This window comes from Heterocephalus glaber, unplaced genomic scaffold (genome assembly GCF_053883595.1).
Source record: "Heterocephalus glaber isolate CG9 unplaced genomic scaffold, H.glaber_assembly_v1.0 deba00001465, whole genome shotgun sequence".
Lineage (NCBI taxonomy): Eukaryota > Metazoa > Chordata > Mammalia > Rodentia > Bathyergidae > Heterocephalus > Heterocephalus glaber.
Genome location: NW_028258312.1, coordinates 31235600 through 31257233, shown reverse-complemented (window position 1 = coordinate 31257233; position 21634 = coordinate 31235600). Strand labels below are relative to the sequence as shown.

At 53.0% G+C, this 21634-nt stretch overlaps 2 protein-coding genes across 19 annotated transcripts in view; one reads left to right on the top strand and one right to left on the bottom strand.

The window, feature by feature from the left end:
- Fam151b (family with sequence similarity 151 member B) overlaps positions 1 to 21634 on the top strand; it is a 65515-nt gene that overhangs the window by 11504 nt on the left and 32377 nt on the right. For 7 of the 12 annotated variants that reach the window (XR_015438903.1, XR_015438902.1, XR_015438901.1 and 4 more), the window contains exon 5: positions 58 to 193. Coding sequence is in view for 8 of the 12 variants with exons in the window: in XM_087180765.1 (XP_087036891.1) it covers positions 58 to 193 (136 nt within the window). In the remaining 4 variants the exon portion in view is untranslated. Of the gene's footprint in view, positions 1 to 57; positions 194 to 2285; positions 4168 to 4227; positions 5121 to 21634 lie in introns of those variants that run through there. The other 5 variants (XM_004841608.4, XM_021255706.2, XM_087180759.1 and 2 more) reach the window with 4 other exon arrangements.
- On the bottom strand, positions 8021 to 21148 carry Ankrd34b (ankyrin repeat domain 34B). 7 transcript variants are annotated; one of them, XM_004841607.4, is made up of 5 exons: positions 20701 to 21148; positions 19798 to 19872; positions 19440 to 19718; positions 18491 to 18553; positions 8021 to 11300 (listed from the first exon to the last, which is right to left on the bottom strand). In XM_004841607.4, exon 5 carries the CDS (start codon positions 11157 to 11159, stop codon positions 9699 to 9701), a length of 1461 nt encoding a protein of 486 aa, XP_004841664.1. In that variant the 5' UTR covers positions 11160 to 11300; positions 18491 to 18553; positions 19440 to 19718; positions 19798 to 19872; positions 20701 to 21148; the 3' UTR covers positions 8021 to 9698. The 7 variants fall into 7 exon arrangements, with proteins under 7 accessions (XP_004841664.1, XP_087036876.1, XP_087036873.1 ...); XM_087180750.1 differs by having other exon boundaries at positions 19826 to 19872; XM_087180747.1 differs by having other exon boundaries at positions 19487 to 19718; positions 19798 to 21148.

The following is a 21634-nucleotide window of genomic DNA, read 5'->3' as shown; positions in this document are numbered from 1 at the left end:
TTTAATTGATTTTCCAGAGTCCAGTCAGAAACTTAAATTTCTTCCTTCTCCTTTCAGGGTACAGTTGGGCGATGGTGAGAGAGATGGAATCCATATGTGATGGGCTGAGTCAGCCTGTGACCTTCCCTGTCCGGGCGGCGTTGGTCAAACAGTCCTGTCCCCAGTTACTCTGGCTGCTAAAGAGATCAGACAGGTAGGTATGTGTTAGTCTGACAGCTAGGGTGTGCATGTGCATGTGAGAGACAGATCATTCACGGGCAGCATGTGAAAAAGAAACAGGGGAGAGAACTGACTGTGTGTGTGCCCAACCCCTCCCTGAGTCCTAGTGCCAGGTTGAACCTGCACTAACTCAACACCGTGTCTCCCACCCAACTCTGCACAGAACCTTGTACACATAAAAGATGCCCAGTAAATGTTGTCATCTGTTACAGCTTGTATCTAGATGTCCCCCAAAACCTCATGAGGCCATAGGTGGGGCTTTTCAGAGGTGGCTGGATCTAGAGCGTGTGATGCTAAGATTGATTCATGGTACAATGGTAAGGTTAAGGGCACTAGGATTGAGAGTGTGAGTGCTACCCTGGAAAAGATATAAGGGACAGATAGAGGCTTGTTGCTGGTCACTTGGACTTGCCATTGCTGCTTTTGCTGTTTTCTGCCTGCCATGAACTGTTTTTCCTATGTGATGCCCCTCTGCTGTGCCATCTGCCTTGGAGCCAGCCAACTATTGACAGAAACTTCTACAAACTGTGAGCTAAATAAACCCTTTCTCCTGTAACTTTGGTGTCAAATATTTTTCTCAGTAATGAGAAAAGTGACTAAAATAGAATTTGGTACCAGGAGTGGGGTTGTTGCTGGAACTGTGCCTGACCATGTGGTTCAGGAGCCTTTCATACTGGCTTATGGAAAGAGTTTGGAAAGATTTGGAGATGGCAGCCAAAAAAGTAGCCCTGGTATGCCTCAAAAAGAATATTAATGACCCAGTTGTACCTGAAAGACAAGCCTTAGACTATTTAAAGTAAATAAAAATAGTGTCAAATTTGTGTCTTTGCACTGGTGAGATTAATAGAACCTCTTTCTTCTTTTTTATGTGCTGGGGACTGAACCCAGGGCCTCATGCCTGCTAAGCTCATGCTGTACCACTGGGCTACACCCCTGGCCCCAGTAGGGCATGTTTTTTGCTATTGTTCTTAGTTTGTACTTAGTTGTACTTGATGGGAGAGTCTAGTTAGACCTCAGAAGACCGGAATGCTGGTAGAAATACTGCTGGTAAATACCAGACTCAGGAGGTTTCTGTTGGGAAAGGCTGCATTGTCTGTTGGAAACTAGAACATGTGTGTTATACCTTGGCTGAAAGTTTGTCTGCATTTTGGTCATGTCTAGAGATTTTGCTGGAGACTGAGATTAAGGGTGGTGGCCTAATGAATCTTGCAGAAGAAATTTCAAGGCAGTGTGCTGCTCGATTTTGGACTTGCTTTGGTCTCATTACCTTTTCCCTTCTTTGTACCTTTTGGAATGAAAATGTCTATGTTGTGCTATTGAATGTTGGAAGCATTTAACTTCCTTTTCATTTGTACAGGGGCTTGCAGCTAAGCGCTTGCTTTAAATCTCAGAGGAGACTTTGGACTTCGACTTTTTAGCAATGCTGAAACTGTTAGGCCTTTAGCAACTCTTAGAGATAGACTGAATGCCTTTTGCATAAATGGTTGAGCATGAGTCTCTGGAGGGCCAGCGGTGGAATGTTACAGCTGTGTCTCGATGTCCCCCAAAGCCTCATGCAGTCATAGGTGAGGCCTTTTCGGAGGTGGCTGGCTGGGCCGCTCCTGCTTTGGGCTGGTCATGCTGGCGTTCACTTTGTAATCATTTGTTAGGATCCTCCATTACGTTTTATGTATCGTGTGTGTCGTGTGTGTGCTTATGTATCATGTATGTTTTCCACAATAAAGGTAGGTTTGCCAAGGAAGCCCAAGAGTTGGCTTGAGCGAGAACAGTTTGAGATCCCCTTCGGCAGTTTCATTTTCCCATTTCGGCTTAGCCACACATGGCCCTGACAAGCTCTCCCCTTCACTGAGCCATGCTGTCTGTGTCAGCCTAAGGCTGTCAGCAGGGTGCCGGGGAAACTAACAGGTCCCCTGTCAGCACAAGCACGGGGTTGAGAGCTCCTTTCCCTTCCTGCTGCGGCGCACAGCGCTCACCCGCCCATCACAGCGCTGCGCTGCCCTTTGTCGCGGTCGGAAGCAGTCACCTTCCTGAGGCTTCAGCCTCACAGCTGTCTCCTGTCACCCCAGTGCAGGAAACCCAGAGTCTGCCTGGATGGGGAAATGGGGAAATGGACATGAAACTTCCCCGGCTTGGCATTCCTGAGACACGGGGCAGCGGTGGGGTCGCTGGGAGGGCCGAGTGTGCGGTAAGAGTAAGCCTTCAGTGCTGGGCAGATTCACGCAGCGCAAGACTCGCGTGTGCTGTTGTTTAACTGCAGAAATGGATCTGAATTTATTCTGTGTGCTGTTCGTAGACATCTCCTGGAATCCTCGTACCTCACACAAAAGCTACCCCAAGGGACAGAGGGGCCACCGCAGGCCGTTGCGGGTGTCATGTTGGGAGGGTCACTGCCGCACACCCGTGATGGGCAGGCCCAAGCCCAGCCACCTTCGGTGGGGACACCTCCCTGATGTGCAGGCTCCTCACTTCCTTTCCAAATCTGATCCATTTTGGGGACCCTCTGGGTTTCTAGCCCTGCTCCATTCACAGGGAACAGTTAGGCAGCGTGACAATAGCTCTGCGGATATTTTTGATGTTGATAAAGCAGTGAAATAGGAAACATAGTTACACCATCCCTAATGACTTTTTAATCCATGTACCTTTGGTTTAGAGGCAAATGAGAGTATTTTTAGGCCTTTTGAGATCGTGTGTTGTTTCTGATCTCTCACTCTTAACTGGATAGTTCTGTTTTATTTTATCACAGGTACAGCCTGACTATTTGGACTGGAAAGGATGATAACTATTCCACTGAAGATTTGCTTTACATTAGAGACCATTTTGATAAAAAGCAAGTTTTCTATGACATTTTAGAACCACAAAACTGTGAATTTAAACAAGCCATTGGAATCACAGTTAATCTCTAAGGAGAGTCTTCTGAATTATTTCCTGCTTTGGTTTCATATCCTTCTCTGCTTTGGCCTGAATTAATTGCCATATTGATTGTGATCCCTGGTTTATGCTCCCTTCATCCAATGAGAAAATGCTCATGCGTGCTTCTGTTGGATACCGGCCCTCCTGAGACTGGGTGTACCTAGATGACCCAGGCCCAGGAAGAAGGGCTGGCAAGGCTGAGTCAGGACGACCAAGGAGCTGTCTCCTCAGTGGGGTTTGTGTCCTTTGTCCTGCCCAGAGTGGCCTGAACAAGGCTTCTCTGCTTTATTAGAATGGGATCTATCAGGAAATGCCCCAAGGTATGTAATTTGCTTTTGTTAATCCGCCACTTTTCTCCCAGGGAATAAATTGGTTTTGTGTAGAGAAGAGAGCTCAGTCTGAATTCAGACAGGCTTTCCTTACAGCCCCCCTCACCAGGGACTTGGGGATGTTTCCAGCCCCGTCGGCTCCTCCTCACTTATCCAGAAGGGGGTGGCTGTGAGGCCTGAGTCAGCTCCTTGAGGTGGTGACCTCTGTTCCGGGGCTGTCGCGCATCACGTGATGGGTCAGCTAACACAGGTCCTCCTCCTGTAGTGAGTGCGGACCTAAGGGGGAGACAGACAGCCGCTCCCAGGGTGACACGGGGAGCTGTGCTTCCCACTTGAAAATTCGTCTGGAGTGCAGTGTAGAGTGCTTTGCTAAATAACACCCAAAACCTTATTTTCTGTGGTTGTTTGCCAAAGGCCAAAGGGCAATTTTATTAAAAAAAGAAAAAAAAACTCTTAACAACTGCCATTAAAATAGCTTTAGAACTATAGTAAAAAATACTTGTCAGTGGGCCGGGGATTTAGCTCAATGGTTCCACCGCCTGCCTTGCAAGTAAAAGGTCCCAAGTTTGATTCCCGGTACAAAAAAAATACTTGTAAGTTTTTTATAGTGACCATACATTGCTTTCATAAAGTGACTTCAATTAATAAATGATAATAAATGAATTGCATTTTAATGAAATTTTAAATAAAATTTATCCAGAATAAATTACTGCTTAATTAGTCTACGCTTGATGATATTTTAAATATTCATATTTTGTTTTGTTTTAAGACAGTGTTTCACTATGTAATTCAGGCTGGCCTCAAACTGTAGCGATCCTCCTGCCTCAGCTTCCTAAGTGTTGGGATTACAGGTGTGCACCACCGTGTCTACAAGCTTATAATCAGGAGACAAAAGCTCAAGTGTGCCCATAAAAAGATTTTAACAGGAATGTTCTTAGCAGCTATATTCTTACCTGAAAACTAGAAGCAACCAAATTTCCATCAAGAAGAAAATCGCTAAATATGGCAGAATCATACAGTGAACTCACTACACAGCTCCGAGTGTTTGCATTACTGAGGCTGAGCATCGAGGTGAGTGTTAAAGGCACTGTGCAGAAGAGCCGGTCCGGAGTATCCGAACCATAAGGACCCAGTGGTGTGGGCTTAACAAGAGCCCAGACTGGTCCACGGCACGAGAAGTCAGTGAGAGGGACTAACGGCGGGGTGGGGATGCTCCTGCCCTGGCAGGGCTTGTGGGGCTCGTGGGACTGTTTCGGGGGATGAACATGCTCAGTCTTGTTCTCAGGCTGGTTATTTTGATGTGTGGGTAGGCAAAAGAAAATAATTGGGTTTACATTTTACTGTGTAAATTATACATATCAGTTTTCAGTAATCTTTTAAAGACCTTGATGCATAAAAATGCAGACATTGAAAAGCCTGCCTTTATTACTATGGAAAGAGCTAAAAATGTGTCATCGATCCCTGGTACCAAAAAAGAAAAAACAAAAGAAAGTGTCATTATACACTGTAAAAAAAACATTATAAGCCAGGTGTGGTGGCTTATGCCTATAATCCCAGCACTCAGGAAACTGAGGCAGGAGGATCACCATGAGTTCCAGGCCAGCCTGCACTACAAAGCAAGACCCTGTCTCAAAAAACCAAAAAGTAAATATATAAAATAAAGCACCTTTCTCTCTGTCTCCTCCTTCTGTAAGAAAAAGAAGCATTATGGTATCCTGCTGTTGCTGTACAATTGCATGTGTTTGTATGTGCACACGGTGTAAGTACCTAAACTATGCTCAGGTATCACCTCCGGGGCTTGAGTCTGGACTCTTGGTGTTAGGATCCCATAGTCTCCAAATGCCTTCCCAAGCCTGGCAGCACAAGCCCAACCCTAGAAGAGATGTGAGTGTTCAAAAACTCAGAGCTTCTCAGAAACACGGTAGCCCTTGGTCCTGTGAGCAATGCAGTTGCTAAGTAGCCAGAGGCACATTTATTTATCCTCTGGGGAATTATGTAAAGTAGTTGGAACAGTTTGTCAGTTTCCTTGTTTGTTGGAGCTGGGGTCTTGGTTCTTTGGGGTTTTTTTCTCCCTATAGTTAGACAAGTTGAATGTAGTTAGACAAGGCGAATACACGGAAGAACGGCCATGGCTCATGTGGCTCTTTAAGATGTGAGCCTCCCTGGCAGGAGGCTTCGGTCTGCTTAGAGTCAGACGCTAATGAACCAATGCAAGAATAGTTGAGCATTGAAAAGAAAGATCAGAAGAGTGGGGCTGAAGACGTTTCCATAGAATGTGGGCGAGTAATGAATGCCTTGATCCCAGAGGACCTGGCAGTCAGGTCCTGGGGGAGCAGGGTCCGAGGGAGCTCTGGCTCCTTGTCGTGTGCCACACCAGTCACCCTGCCCTGCCATCGCTCCCCTCTTTGTACTCAGCACCCTTCGGTGCAGGCACCAGTTGCCCTGGAGTCTCCTGGGGTCCAGTGGGAACCTGCAGGGAAGGGAGCAGGCGCTGAGCAGGCACGCCTTTTGGAAGTGGCTCTGCCAGCCAGGGAGACACCAGTGCCAAGCTGCACATTTGCCGGTGTGGGGAAGGGACTGCGATGAGGGGCCCGGTGGGTGGGCCCACTCTCCACCCCCAGGTGCGCCCTGTCTCCTGGCAGGCCAGACTGCAAGCCACGTCCACGGGAGAGTTTCCAGGGTCAGAATTCTGAGTGACCACGCTGGCCGGGAAAAGCAGTCTGGAGCCTTGGGGTCGGGAACGCGAACGATGACGGCCAGGACTAGGGCAGCAGCCTGAGGGTGGAGGACTCCCTCCCGAGACGGAGGAAAGGTTGGAGAGGAAGAGTGAGAGGGGGTCTGAGAGCAGCACGGCCAGAGGGAGGAGTTTAGGGTGTCAGCGCGGGAGGGAGGGAGGGAGGGAGTCTGTTCCTCAGAATCCGGGTCTTCCGAAGCAGTGGGAGGTGCTGTCCCTGAAGAACAGGTGCTGTGCCTGTAGACTCAAATACTAGTCTACTGAGAAGTGTGATTTCCTCTCCAACGAGGTCCTGTTTGTTTCGGAGTAGGCCCAGGGGTGCACCTGTAGGCCCAGCTGCTAGGGAGGCTGAGTCTGGAGAATCTGTTAAGTTCAGGAGTTTGAAGCCAGCCTGGGCAACACGGTGAGACCATGTCTCAAAAAAATGAAAGAAGGAAAATAGATTATCATTATTATTACTATTACCATGTTGTTCCCATCTCATAGTCACTTCTTGTCGCCGAGACAAATGCTCAACACCCACGACTTAGAGGAGGGAGGTTTACTTTGGCTGGCAGTTACGGCCCATGGTCCCCTGGCTCCAAGGCAGAGGCCGGGCTGGAAGGGTCTGGCGGAGGACAGCTGCTCAGCTCGCGGTGAGCAGGAAGCAGAGGGGGACCCGGGTCACCGCCCAGGCCCACCTCGGACGCTAAGCCGGCCCAGGCCCCCCAGTGCAGCCTGTCTCCAGCCCTGCCTCTAAGCCCAAGGCTGTGAACAGCGCAGGAGACAGTGACTGGAAGGACCGCTGCTCTCGCGTCGTGGGAGGGGCGGGGCGTCAGCCATCGGGGCAGAGGAGCAAGGCAAAGGGGATGAGGAGCTCCCCTGTGTCCCCGCAGGCAGGGAGGCCTGACTGGCCGCGCAGACTCAGAAGGGCTATGGGGAGGTTTCCAGCCGCCCTGGGCGGAGGAGCTCTCTCTCGCCTGTGGTCTGGGAGCCCGTGAGGGCTGGCGATCTGGAAGGCGTGCCCTTGGGCAAGGGCTCTGTCTCTGGGCACTGCTTCCCCTGGAAGAGGCCGTCCCTCGGGTCCCTAGGCCGCTGGATGGCAAAGCAGCCGAAAGTGCGAATGTTTTAAAACACGGTGAACGTTTTTCTCTCCACACTGACAAGCTCATCTCTCGTTTAAGCAAACTACACGGGACTCAAAGTGAGTGTTTAACTAGAATGTAGGTTTAGGGTTTGAAGTTTTCAAAGGCTGTGGTCGTAGATGCCCAGTGGGTGTGTCCCCAGCAAAGATCATGCTGCGCAGGTGCTGGCCACTTCTCTGGGCATCGCTGGGGCAGTGATGCCAACCCACGACTCATAACCGGGCTGCCTGTGTCCGCCCTAAGGAAGTCGTGCCAGGAGTCAGTGTGAGCTGTATTCTTGGAGGGCCTCGTCCTGGGTGACTGAATATGGCACCAGACCTTCAGGTTAGAGTTAAACCCTGCTCTCCATGAAGTTAAGGTACAACTTATGATATATTCTGCACACAGGCACACATGCACACACATGCACACATGCACACACTCCTCTGGTTCCTGTTGTGCACACCTGTGTCTCCCACAGGCTCCCGACACTTGATCACCTCAGGACGTGTACACCCTACTGCAGCTGTCTGAGCCTAAAACGTCCTTAGCATCTCCAGCAGGTTCAATGCTTCCCAAGCTTTAACCTCACTAAATTTTATTTTCCACATTGGGGTGAAGACAGTTTTCTATTTTTTCAAAGAAATGTGTGGCACAATTTTTCTCAAAATAATGTTGAACTATTATGTGTTTGGGAGGTAAATAAAAACCAGCAGTGGTCAACATGATGTTTTAAACCTTTATTGATACCATTTTGTTTATGAACTAAAGCTATTTACATGTCCTTCCAAACCTCATCCTTAAAACCTGAAGGCCAGCACTTTTCTTGGTAAAAGCATTTAGCTCTTACAAATTTTTAAGTTCTAGATAAAAAAATTCTAGTGTAATTAATATTATTTGCTTCAAAACATAAAGTGGAAAACTCCAAATACTTTAAAAAATGAAACCCACAAGTAACTAATTACTCTGTACACAGCAAGTTGCTTATATCAAATCACCAAGAAAAGCATCATGCCAAGAATTAGGATTTCTCCTACTTAGAGAAAGCAAAGAAATAAATCTGTATTCGACAATCATCAGATTGGTACGCTCAGCTTTTGTGTAGTTTGATTTATTCTTTAAGAACTGATAGATTGAAATGAGGATTATTGGCGTAAACATCATACTTTGAAGTCATATAGCTAACAGTCACTTTTCAGTATTTTATAATAGAAGTTGTTAGGAGTTATTTATAAGTCCTAAAATACTAGATGACTGGAATGTCACATGTAGGATGTTATCTTTATTTATCCTTATTATGTGAATTCTAATAACTACATATTGGAAATGATATTGTGTGACCAAATATTTACTACATTTTGTGATTTTCTATTGGCTTTAGTAATTTTTGCTAACCTAAACTAATAATCAGTTTTGTTTTTTAATGAAGCAAGCATTTAGTTTCTATTTGTGACAAATCCCAAACTTTTTTGGTTAGGGTGCTTCTTTTCTTTCTTTTTTTTGTTTCTTTTTGGAAGCCAAGAATAATTTAAGTGAAGAGGAATGGTTTTTAACATTTTTAACTTTTGTGTTATCTTGTTACCGGAAACTTATAATAAGCTTCCAGATAGAATAATAGGGATTAAAAGATACAGAGGAGGAAAAATTCCAAAAGATAACAATATAGGTAGGTGTGTTTAAAACACAAAGAAAACAACGAACTCAGCATGGATTATAGCAGCTTGTATTAACTAACATCATGTAGCTGACTATTCTATCTATACTTTTTGATCTTTTAAAATTTTAGATTTTACCTGCCTGCAGTTAATTTTTGTAAATAATTTGGTCATTCTTTGCAGCCTAGGCTCATTGATGCTACAGGATTTATACCTCTTAGTGTTTTATGCCTTTGGCATCATGGAAAGTTACAATCTTATTTGTTGACTTGACATGTTTAAAAATTGACTTGAAAACATTGTTTTCTAATAACATATTAAGCCAATCTGACATTTTAAAAACTTATCTCCAGGTCCCGGGATTTAGCTCAGTGGTTTCGGCGCCTGCTGCGCAAGCGCAAGGACCCGAGTTCAATCCCCGGTACCAAAAAAAAAAACAAAAAAAAACCATCTCCAACATAGTTGGCCTTTCTTTGCTGATTTTTGTTTAAATGGAAAACTTGGACCACATGAAGGTTGATAACATTGGAACTTTCCCAAAAATAGCTTTCATTTGGTTTGAGAGAAGTCTCCTAGCTATATATTATTTGTATGTTCACAGTGCCTAAAACCAAACACATTCTAGTCTGGTCTGCCTGATAGTGGTGGACTATCACACTAATCGTGTGACCTGAAGGACTGGCATTTAAGATTCTTTCCCCAGATGCCTATCTCTCTGTTGCAGACATTTAAGTGTCTTGCAGCCCTCTCAAAAGTTTACTAATTGCTTAATTTGCTCAGTTTGCAATGACTGTCTCCTTAGCAGCATTTTCTTACTTTTGAATTCTTTAGGGAAAACGGGAACCGTTGGCACAAGCACTCTTTGACCGCAGGACAGGAGGCTGCAAAGCCTGTTGCTGACAAAGTTCACGTCGGGAACGGGAGGGTGGGCACTCACATTAAGGGGCGGCAGGAACCCGGGCCGGGTCTGGGCCACGCTGTGGTCTAAAGCGAAGGCCCCAGACCCTCGCCTCTCCAGGACTGCCTGGCCCCGCCTGCCCAGCGCCGGCGGGACACTCTCCAGCGCATCCCTGGACCCAGACGGCAGTGAGGGCGAGGGGGACAGGACCTTCTTCTTTCCTGGAAGAGCTCTGCCGTTCTCCGAGGCCGAGGCCGCAGGGCCGGGCCGGGCCGCAAGCTGGGAGTCGGAGCTGTAGTGGTTCGCCCCCGAGCTCCGCCTCTGCACAATGCTGCTCAGAGTGGACGCGCAGGCCGCCTGGCTGGGGTCTGCGTCTTGGGCCCACTGGTCTTCGGGGCTCGGTGGGTGGCCCTCGTCGCAGGGCAGCTTCCTGGGCTCGGCCGGCTCCCAGGGGCGGAGCAGCAGGGCGGCGTCCTTCACGTCCTTCATGCTCTGGTGCCTGGTGCCCAGGCGCTTGGGGAGGCCGGGCGTGCGGCTGGGGGGCTCCTCCTCGGCGGCCGCGTCCAGCAGCTCCTCCTGCAGCGAGGCCACCCTGTGCTGGTGCTTCAGGCCCGGTGCGCTCCTGCCCCGGGCCGCGGCCGGGGGTGGCTTCGGCTTCCCCACAGGCGAACCTGGGTCCCAGGAGCCCTCGGCGCCGCTGGGGGGCTCCGGGGCTCCGGCGCCAAAGAGTGCCCGTTGGGCTTCCGGAGCCTGCGCCGGCCCGACGTCCACCTCGGAGGGGGAGGCACAGGCGCGCCCGGGCGGCGAGCTCAGGTACTGCCTGGTCGTGTGCCGCCCCGACGGCGACGTGGCGGTGGTGATGATGATGACCTCCTTGCCGCGGGCCCGGCAGGCGCTCAGCAGCACCTGCAGCATGTCCCCGTCGTCGGCGTGGATGGCGTGCACCAGCGCTGAGCAGCCCGCGCGGTCCTGCAGGCCCAGGTCAGCACCGCCGTCCAGCAGCAGCCGGGCCACGGTGGGCCCCGCGCGCGCCAGGCACGCGTGCATCAGCGCCGTCAGGCCCGCCTTGTCCTGGATGTTGGGGTCGGCCTGGTTCTCCAGCAGGTACCGCACCATGCGGGCCTTGCCGGCGCCCTGGCTGTCGGGGTGCCGGCTCCTGCAGGCCACCATCAGGGGCGTCTCCCCGCGCTCGTTGCTCTCGTTGATGTAGGCGCCGCCCTCCAGCAGCAGGCGGGTGAGGCGCAGCCGGCCCTGGTGCACGGCCTTGGTCAGGGAGTTGCCCTCGCCCGCCACCTCGGCGCCTTCGTCCATCGCGGGCCTGGACTCGACCTGGGCCGGGAGGAGGTCACGGGGCAGCGGTCAGCGGCACTGCCCGGAGCTCACCCGACGACGCTCGCAGTTCTGAGTCGGAAACGGAGGGCACGGACTCATACCGCGGAGCAAGACTGTGGGCTGCAGCATAATAGGAACCTTAGATTAATAATGACCTTCAGGGAATCGCAACCTCAGACGCACTTTCAAAATCTTCCTTTTTATGTCTTTTTAAATTTTTTAAATTTTATTTACTTTTGGAGACAGGGTCTCCTTATGCAGTCCAAGCTGGCCTTGACCTTACGGTGCACTTGATTTTAGCCAAAAGGCCCAGAAGTGATTTGAACTCAGTATGATGCCCAGGCTGGCCTCAAATTTGTGGCAATCCTCCTGCCTCGGCCTCCCAAGTGCCAGGAGTACAGGCATGTGGCATCATGCCTGGCTTTACTTTTTATTTTTTAGTAGCACGTGTTGCAATATACAATGATTACGTTCCTCATGGGGAGTTGGTACATGGACATAAGACATCTCACTTCAGTTCACGTCCCCTTCCTCCCCTCAAAATCTTCATTTTTGTTTTTGGTACCGAGGATCGAACTCGCGTCCTTGCACTTGGGCAGCAGGCGGCGAAACCACTGAGCTAAATCCCCCGCCCTCAAAATTTTCTTTTATGGTACATTCCAACAGAGCACTTTCCTAAATCTTGGGAAATAGCAATCCACTTCCTTTGCACTATTTTTAAATATTTTAAAAGTCATATTTTAAACAATAATATTAAAATAAATTTAAACAAATACTTTTAATAATACTGCAAAGTAAATTTAAGCCAAAAAAGGCAAAATTCTGTATTCTGCAACTGAGTCCATGAAAATGCACCATGTTGACAGCAGCTTCCTGTAAAAACTTCACTATTAAATTACTCAAACATACCCTTCGCTTCAGTGAAGGAAGGGACGGCTGCGTCTTACTCTGAAGGGCGCTCTGGTCCTCTGGAGGGTAAGCAGTTGCTCAGTCTCACTGGGAGGCTGACCCCGAGGCACACTCAGCAGAGTGGCCTGCTTGGCCCGTGCAGGCCTCAGGCCCAGGCACCCTCCGCAGGGCAGCACTGGCTTGTGTGCTCCAAAGGGGCTGTGCAGCCTCGGAAGCATTTTAATTTTTATCATTGAGATTAAGAAAATTTGTGTTGAATTTATTTAAACAGTTTAGTCTCAAATGCTTCCCGTGGGCAATTTCATTGGGGGATAATAATGATTCCTTCATCTGGGGCTAAGGAAAACTGTTTTCTTTTCAGTCTTTAGAGTGGATGTCATAAAGTATTTAAATCTAATTTAATTGGGTAGTTTTTCTTTCAAACAAAGTGCAAAGCATTACCCTAATCATTGACTTTTAAAATTAAGATTATGAGACATGGATTTCTATTTGAAAAGAGAATAGGTAATGAATATAATCACTTCTCGCTCTTTCCTTTTGGTACTGAGGCTTGAACTTGAGACCTTTCACCTGTGAGGCAGGTGTGGTGCAGCTGAGCTGCATCCCCGGCCCAGGTAATCACTTAACAGAGAGAGAGAAGCAACGAACAGAGAAGGAAGGAAGTGAGGAACAGAGACAGAGGAGGACGACGGACGCTGATGATGCGAACATGAGCAGGTACCTGCTGTGCTCTGTGCAGCGGCCTCAGGCACTTGGGGACCAGAGGGGACAGCAAGCCAGACCTGCCCTGGCCTGGGGGCGGGCAGGCTCTGCAGAGCAGGCCAGCTCAGAGGGGCAGGGGACATCAGGCTCTCCTGGGCTCTGACCATGCCCGGGCAGCATCGCAGCAGGTGGCCCCGGGGTTCCTGTGGCAGAACACACGCTCCCCATTCTGCTCCTTCCTGGAGAATTTCAGGGCTTTCTATTTTTAAATTTTATTTATTTATTTATTTTTGTTTGTGTTTTTGAGGCAGGGTCTCCCTTTGTAGCCCAGGCTGGCCCGGAACTCACAGCGATCCTCCTCCCTCAGCCTCCCGAGTGCTGGGATTACAGGTGTGCGCCACCACGCCCGGCCTCAGGTCTTTTTAATAAACTCACCCAGCAGCACACACACACTCACAGGCAGTGAGCAAGTGAGTGGTGGTCTCCGAGTGGCCAGCCTGAGAGGGCCAGGGGAAAGCGGGGACCGACCCCAGGTGGGTTCTGGGTCCTCCACAGAGGCCGAGGCAGGAAGCCTTAGGCCTGGGCCAAGGCCGGCATGGAGGATGGACTGGAAAATAAGGAGGGGTGGGTGCAGGGCTGCAGAGAAGTGAGCGGTGACCCGGTCCAGGCCACTCCAATGTCCTGCTGGACCCAGAGCAGAAAGCTCGACACCCACATGGGAGGAGTGGCTGTCAGCCAGGTCTCCGTGACCTGCCTGCCCCCCACAGTGTGTGGGCCCCGTGACCCAGACAGGCCTGTCCCTGGGGACAGCGGGGCTCTGCTCTGAGGCCAAGGCCGAGGGCCTCGGGACCCAGGACAGCAGGTATGTTTGAGAGCAGAGGAGGAGCGACAGCGTGTCTGCTGGTTCACCCCTCTGAGGGGCCGCCTGCCCACCCAGCGCTGTTCCTCTCCTCTCAGAGGCGGCACTGCCCACCAGACGGGGTCTTGGGTGTCTGCCAGCAGCTCATTCCACACCCAGGCTTCAGGCAGGATCAGCTGCGTAGCCAGTCACGAGCAGACCCTCAAAATCCAGAAAACAAGCCAGACCTCTTACATTCAAGATAGAGACCGGAACATGGCAAAAACGACTTGCAGGAAGCTGATGTTTGGTAGGAAAATGGAAGCTTCAAACGTTCAGGATTCTTAAAGACATGAGAAGATGTTTTCACCAGGACGTAAGAGGATCTTACACAAAAGGAACATCTGGAGAACACGAAAGGTAATGATGGGCTACGAGTCTGCAAAACTCAATCGAGGGGGAGACGCGGTGCTGATCAAATCTCTAACAGTGTCCAGCAACGAGAATGGGGGACATTGAGGGCCCTGGCCAGGACCTCCAACACCCACACGGTAAAAGACCCAGCAAGAAAACCCATGGGGTGAGCAGGGAGAAGAGACCGTGGGGAGAGCCAGGAGGATGTCCAGGCCCAAGGAGTGCGGGTGACCAAGCAGCAGCTGCCGCAGCGAGGAAGGGCGGACAGCATGGACCCAGCCCGGGACGCTCCCATCCACGTCCAGGACGCAGGTGGAGAGTCCGCATCTGGGCTCCGGGACCGAGGGTGAGTTGCACCGTGAAGGATGGAGGATTGGCACCCGCGTCCCACAGTCGTGTGACTTTCTGCTGGTTCTCCACCCTTCACCATGCTCCTCCTCACTGCCCAGGCCCTGGCTTGCAAAGCCTCGGTCCTGAGTGTTTCCGTGGCACTGTTCTGGCCCGTTGTCCTGAATTCACTCGAAACTGTCCTTTGCATGGTCAGTCTGACTTTGGGGAAGAGCCAGAAGTCACACGGTGCCAGGCCCGGGGAATGAGGTGGATGAGGGCCTAGCGTCACACTTGCACAAGCTCCCTTCCACTGGGTGGCCCTCGGCAGCCGCTGTCACCATGTTTTTGATCACACCTGATAAAGATCACACTGGGAAAGAGGGCTCTGGAGCGGTGCAGAAAGCGCCCAAATGGTGAGATGAGCGTACCCGAAGCCAGGGGAAGAGTTTTGACATCTTTTACTGCAATAAGATCGGAACATTCGCTCTCTATTTCTCTCACACCTTGTAGCGGCGATGTTGCCCCTTAGCCATCTAGCTTTGTGCCCTCTACCAGTTCAAATGAGAACTTTTACTTAGTGATCGTTTATAATGGGAAGCAAGGGCGAAAGCGAAGGGAGTGATTCGCGTGTAAGAGAGGAGGGCCTCCGGGAGCGTGATCTGGGCTGCCAGAGGCCTCAGCCCAGTCCTGCCCTGCTGCCCGCCCGGGCCTGGACAGGGTGTGCAGCGTGCCAGGGAGCCCCACGGTCTCCTACACTATTCCATCTCCCACTGCTCTCATGCACAGACTGTCAGACGGCAGGATGCAGAAGAAAGAAAGCATAGGAGGCTGCGTAGCACGGGTTCCATTCCTAAAATCTACAGTCAGTGAGGCGTGGAGGCACAGGCCTGGGACCCCAGCACCCTGGAGGCTGAGGCAGGAGGATCACCCTGAGTTTGAGGCCGGCCTGGGCTACATAGCAAGACCTTGTCTCAAAAAACAGACAAAACAAACAAAAAGAATCACATGAGTGCTTTTTACCATACCCTTCACTTTCATCAATAGTGTGTGTGCCCACACCGCAGCCTGCAGGTGCAGTGCGCACTCCTGAAAGACGGAATTCCGAAGAAAAAACTGCTTCCTGTCCAGCTGGGTAAGGCCCGTGACAGCAAGCACAAGTACTCAGCAAACCCAGGCATGAACGCGGGAGTCAGCACGCGGGCCCCACGTCCCGCGATCGCGCCCATGACAGCTGCCCAGTGCCAGGCATACGCTGAAGGTAGAGCTTTGAGAGGCGCCAAGACAAATGTGCTCATGTTTTTAGGTGCAGATGGGTTGAGGATCGCAAAGAAATCGGGAGATGTGAGCCAGAACACGGTACCAAACACAGAAACCACTTAGGGACTGCGATCCGAGAAACTGCACAGTAGCAACCACAAGGAAACAAGAACTGAGTGAAAAAAGACAGATACTGGCATAAGGACGAGCCGCCAGGTCCCGTGTTCAGTATTGTACCGTGGGATACTTTCTATTATTTGGGCAACTTGTTTTTTGTTGTATTTTGTTTATCTTTGTTTTGTTTTGTTTTTCTGGTACTGGAGATTGAACCCTGGGCCTTCGTACTGAGCTATATCTCTAGCCCTTTTTATTGTTTATTTTGAGCCAGGGTCTTGCAAAGTTAAACAGCCCAGGCTGGGCTTCGACTTGGAATTCTCCTGCCCCCGCCTCCCAGAGTGCCGGGATTGCAGAGATAGAAGACTTCTGACTTTTCAGCCATCCTCGGGAAAGGCATCCTCCACCACAGCCTGGGTACTTCCTGGCACCAGGAGGCTCTGTCGGCTGGGTCGGCAGGGACCCCGAGGCCAAGCCCTTTCTCAGCCCTGAACACGATGGCAGAACTTCCCCAGGAGGCCAAGGGCACAGCCAGCAGGAACACAGCTCCATGAGGTCCGTGCTCCTTCGTTATTACACCTTCTTCTCAAGAAGCGGGCTCTCTGTGTCACCCAGGCTGGCTGTGAACTCCTGGGCTCAAGCGACCTCTTGGTCAGCCTCCCACGATAGAAGGGCCCAGGCAGGCGTCACTTGCCTGGACCTGCCCTTTCAAGCCGCTTGGTGTGCTCCCCTCTTACATGCCGCAGAGGAATTCTGGGACTCTTCAAACACTAGCTTTCTCAGAGAAAAAATCATCAGCGACCTTACGGTCGGAATGTATAGCACATGCTCTGGCTCCGAGGGCCCCGGAAGCAGCCCCACGGGATTAGTTCTCTGTCCCTGGCTCTTTGACCTGCTCACCAAAGTGCTGATGGCTAGGCCTGGCTCCCTTCATCTTCAGAGCCAAACCTGCTTCTGATGAAAGTCATTTCTGCCTGGAGTGTCCTTTCCTCCCGCCTCTCTCTCGTTTTCTGAGTCAGGGTCTCACTACGCAGCCCAGGGTGGCCTGGAAGTTGAAGCAGCCCTCCCGCCTCAGCCTCCCGAGTGCTGGGATCACAGGCCGTGCCCTGCTGGGCTCTGGTATTGCCAACACCTGGCCTGCCACTCTGCTGTAACTCTCTTCTAAGCAACTCCCCCGTCGGGCTCGTGGCCCACACAGAGCTCAGGGTCGGCCAGGCCCAGACTCCAGCCTGAGCTCTCGGGGGCCTGGGTGCATCTTGGGGCCCTCCCCATGCTGTAAGAATCCCACCACACCCCCATGTGGGCGTGGAGAGGACCGGGTGCTACACCTACACCACCTTCCTGTGGTCCTTCTCGTCTATCTCAGAATTCAGCCTTCTCTCTCAGACAGTCACGTCTGGCCTATAATCCAGGACTCAAGAGGCTGAGGCAGGATTGCCTCAAGCTCAAGGCCAGCCTGGGCTACACGGTGAGACCCTATCTCAAAAACAAAAACATAACCCCCCCCACAACCAGGTCTTAATCCACAGCCTGCTTAAATAACAGATAAAATATTGGAAATCGTTTTAGACTGTCAATAATGTTTGTTGTTTGGGTTTTTTTTTTTGGTAACAGCGATCAAACTCAGGACCTTGCGCTTTCCAGGCGGGCAGCGACACCACTGAGCTAAATCCCCGGCCCTGTCAATAATGTTTGGTAAACACTCATGGACTGTAATAAGTGGAAACCAGGAGAAACATGTCCTTTCCATGCCCTTCCTCCTAATTTCTGAGTACCCTAATTCCAGCACGATTGAGAGATCTCCTCTGCCATCAAGCAGCACACGCGGCCTGGGTGCCCGGGGCAGAGAGCCTTTCACTGTTCAGCACAAGCCTCGGTGCCTCTCTCGCTCCCAGGATCCCCCCACAATTTTAGCGATTTAGTTTGCTTTTTTTAAAAGACAAAAAGAGATTTGTACTCTGGGGATTCGTACTCCTGGGATCAGCCCTGGAGGAGGGCAGACGGGGCAGGCCCTCGTGGGCAGGGAGTGCAGGAAGTCCAGCCCCCAGAGCCCGGGCATCACAGGAAGTGGTGAGAGCCTGTAGCCAGGGCCTCGGAACTGCCCCACCCGGGGACCGAAAGCCTCTTTCCCAGCAGGAAAGCAAGGGCGCAGAAAGGCAGTGCTGGGACCGGGCGAAGGGCAGTGCGGGGAGGCCTGCGGAGAAGGGAAGTAGGGAAAGAAGTCAAAAGCACCTCGTCTCAGAGTCGGGCTCCTACCAGACGGACCCCTGCCAAGGCTGGGGTGTGGTGCACGCCTGTGATCCCGGCTGCCTGTGTGACTAAGGCGGGAGGATCGCAAGTTGAGGCCAGTCTGGGCAACATCGTGAGACCCTGTCTCAGAATTGTGAAATAAAAGGGCTGAGAATGCACCTCAGTGCTCCCTGGGTTCAAACTGGGCTTGGTGGCACACCTGTAAGTCCAGTACCCTGGGAGGCTGAGGCAGGAGGATTGCAGGTTCAAGCCCAGCCTGGGCAAGCAATTTAGCAATTTAGCAAAACCCTGTCTCAAAAAAAGGTGGGGGATTCTGGATGTAGCTCAGTGCAAAGGCCCTGGATCCAAGTCCCAGTACCAAATAATAATAATAATAATAATAATAATAATAATAATAATAATAATAGCAGCAACAGCAACAACCCACTGGTAAGTGATGAATTTCAAACTGTCACATGTTCACCCTTGCAGCCACCAGGTGGAAGCAGAAGGTTACCTGGGTCACTCTTCCCGGCCCACGCTTCACCTCTTCTGTCCTTGGATGGGTTTCTGCTGGTTCCTAGAGAAGGAAATGGAAGCTTCGTAGAGTCGCTAACCACCAAGGGTTGTCACCAGTTCGCTCCCACTCGGGGGTCAGGTTTCTAAATTCCTTGCTGGGAAATCCCTGCTGCATCTGCTCGGTTTGTCAGGACTCACCCATCTCGAGTTTGTAAAAGTGCCTGGGGCAGTTCCTGCAGGTAGCAGCCTGTGCGCTTGTGTGTGCCCGAGTATGTGTGTGTGTGTGTGTGTGTGCGCGCGCGCGTGGCTCTGCCGGATGGAGTCTGCCCTGGCACCTGCAGGGCTGCAGCCTCACGTCTGCACAAGGAGCCCGGGCAGACGGCTGGGCATCTACACGGCCACCCACTGGGCCTGCGCTGCAGGGCCAAGTACAGGGAGAGTGAGGAGTACAGCATGTGTTTATAAACAAAATCCAGTGAAAGACCGGGCCACGAATCCCCCAAGGCCCACCCCTCGCCTCCGACACACTGATCCTGTGCTTCTTCCACTTTCTGCAGCAGCTCTGGAGTGCTAGTTCCTGGGTGTCTTCATGAGGTCTGGTCAAAATTATAGTGACTGCTGCTGCCAAGCACCCTGCAGCGGAAGGAGGCAGCTCATGAAAACATGACGCTGTGTCCTCACCCATCGAATTCACCGGGTCTGCTCCCGGGACTTCTGGCTCCTCCCCAAAGTCAAAATGACCATGGAAGGGAAATGTTTTTAATGGAATCTAGACTCTGAGGCAGCCAGGACAGTGCAGCTAAAGACACCCAGGAAAGAGGACTCTAGAGCTGCTGCAGGAAGTGGTAAGACTGGTGGGTTGAGTGTGTGCGAAGCCCGGGAGGGACTGAGGAGATTCGTGGTAACATGCCTTCTCCTGTGATAGATTTTTAAATGTAAAAATTCACCTTATTTTCACACAGGCTTCTGCATCCTTTGTCCTAGGGCCCCTTACCCCAGCGAGCAGCTTCCATGGAGGGGATCTGCCCCTCACAGCTGGCCTGTGTGGCTCCCCAGTCGGCAGACCGGGCTGAGGCTCTTTGAAGCCAGTCCGTGGTGACAGCCTGGCCCTCTCTGGTCTCCCTTCCCCGGGCAGCAGCCCCGCTCTGTCTGCCTCTCCTCTCGCTCCCGGGACGTGCTCCCTGCCGCACGGCGCTGTCTGGCTCAGAGGCCAGGCGGAGGGACAGCTGCACAGAAGGGTTTGAAGATCAAACCCCGGTCTCTGCCCCCACCCGGGACGCGGGCTTTCGGACTCCCCTCACCCACCTGTGGGAGCGCAGGCTCAGTCCCTCACCTCTGGCCTGGGGACCGCATCTACCTGAGCTGGATGCTCTGCAGGCTCTGAAAACCCGGAGGACACTGCCCTGAAGGATGCAGTGCGAGTCCAGCTCTAAGCACCAAGCACAGGTCCGAGCACCTGAGCCACCTGGGCTGAGGTTCCTGGCCACGGGTTCTTGCCCTTTCTGTTGGCACCAGGGTCCCGGGGCCTGGCTGGGGGATAGCTCAGGGGTAGGGGCTTGCCTGACATGCACAGGCCGGGGTTCGAGTCCCAGTGCCACCAGAGAAGGTTCCTGCAGAGCCTGCCGGAAGGCTCCAGGCCCTGACAGTCGGCAGCAGGTGCCCCTCCCTTGTCCTGGGCACCTCCTGCCTCCCTCACAGGGCTCTGCACTGTCACCCGCGGGGCGATGTTCACCTCCCGGCCTGTGGACCCAAGGGCAGCGAGGCTGAGCAGCCCAGGCAGGCGGGAGGCCTGGGCCAGGGAAGGGTCCGGGCGGGACCGGCCCAGGCCAGCAGCGGAGGGCCCAGGCGGAACCAGGGTGGACCCGGCCGTCCCGGAAGCCGACGGCCCTGCGCCCCGCTGAGGAGCCGAGAACCGCCGCTCCCCGGCTCCCGGGAGTCCCGCCGCAGGGAGGGGAGAGGCGGACACAGACCTGCGCCTCTGCGGAGCCCGGCTCCGGCTGCGAGGGTGCCTCGGCCCCAGGTCCTCCTCCGGGGGCGCGACAGCCCGAGGTGCGGCGGAGAAGCGCGGAGCAAGGTGACTGGCGGGGATGGCAAGGGCAGGGGAAGGGACAGGGACAATGAAGGGCAGGGAAGGCGCGGGTACCAGGTGATGGAGCGCAGGGCAGGGCGGGGCGCGCCGCCCGGGAGGCCGAGGCGGGAAGGTCTCACCAGGTCCCGACGACGTGCGGCGCCCTCGGTCCCCTCCACCGCCCCGCTGTCACCGGCCACCCCCGCCTGCGCCCCGGGGGCAGAGCAGACGAAGAGAGCGGCGCCCGCACCCTCTCTCCCGAGCCCGCCGCCTCGGGCCCCAGCAACGCCGGCGCGGACCGCGGGGACCACCGCAGGCAGCGCGGCCTGGGAGCCCGGGCCCTGGCCAGTCGCCGCCCCTCTCCCCAGGGTCCCCGCGGCCGCGCAGCCGGCGCCGCCCGACCTGGACGCGCGACCTCGAGGGCAGCCGCACCGCACTGCTCGGACCTGGAGCCGAGGCTGCAGTCTGCGGTGGGGCTGGGGCTGGGGACCCGGCGACTGAGCTCCGCCCACGCCCGCCCGGCCACGCCCCCAGGGCTGGGCGGCGGCCACCATCGGGGGTTGGGGGGTCCCTGTGCCCCAGTGGCTGTGCCGCAAGCCCGTGCGTGTGCTCGCGGACGTGGACCTGTACGTGGGGGGTGCGTGTGTGTAGATGTGTGCATGTGCGTGCGTGCCTGTGGATGTGTGTGGATCTGCGTGTGTGCGTGCCTGTATGTGTGCACGTGTGTGTGTGTGCCCGCGTGCGCATGCATCGTGTGTGCGCGTGGACATGTATGCCGGGGTGCGTGCACGTGTGTGTGGACGTATGTATGCGCGTGCAGATGTGTGGGTGTGCACGCACGTGTGCCCGTGTGTATACGTGTGCGCGCACACACTCCCCTGCCCCCTTGCACAGGGACCCATGCCTTCTGCCACCGGGAGTCTTCGTGTTTAATGTGAACCGAGCACACCTGTGAATCCCTGAAGCTAGTAACACTCAGGCTCTGGCGCCGGGTTGTGGCCTCTTCCGCCCTCCACCATTCAGCTTCTGACACCTGCAGGGGCGTCGGGACACAGAGGGCAAGGAGAGACCCAC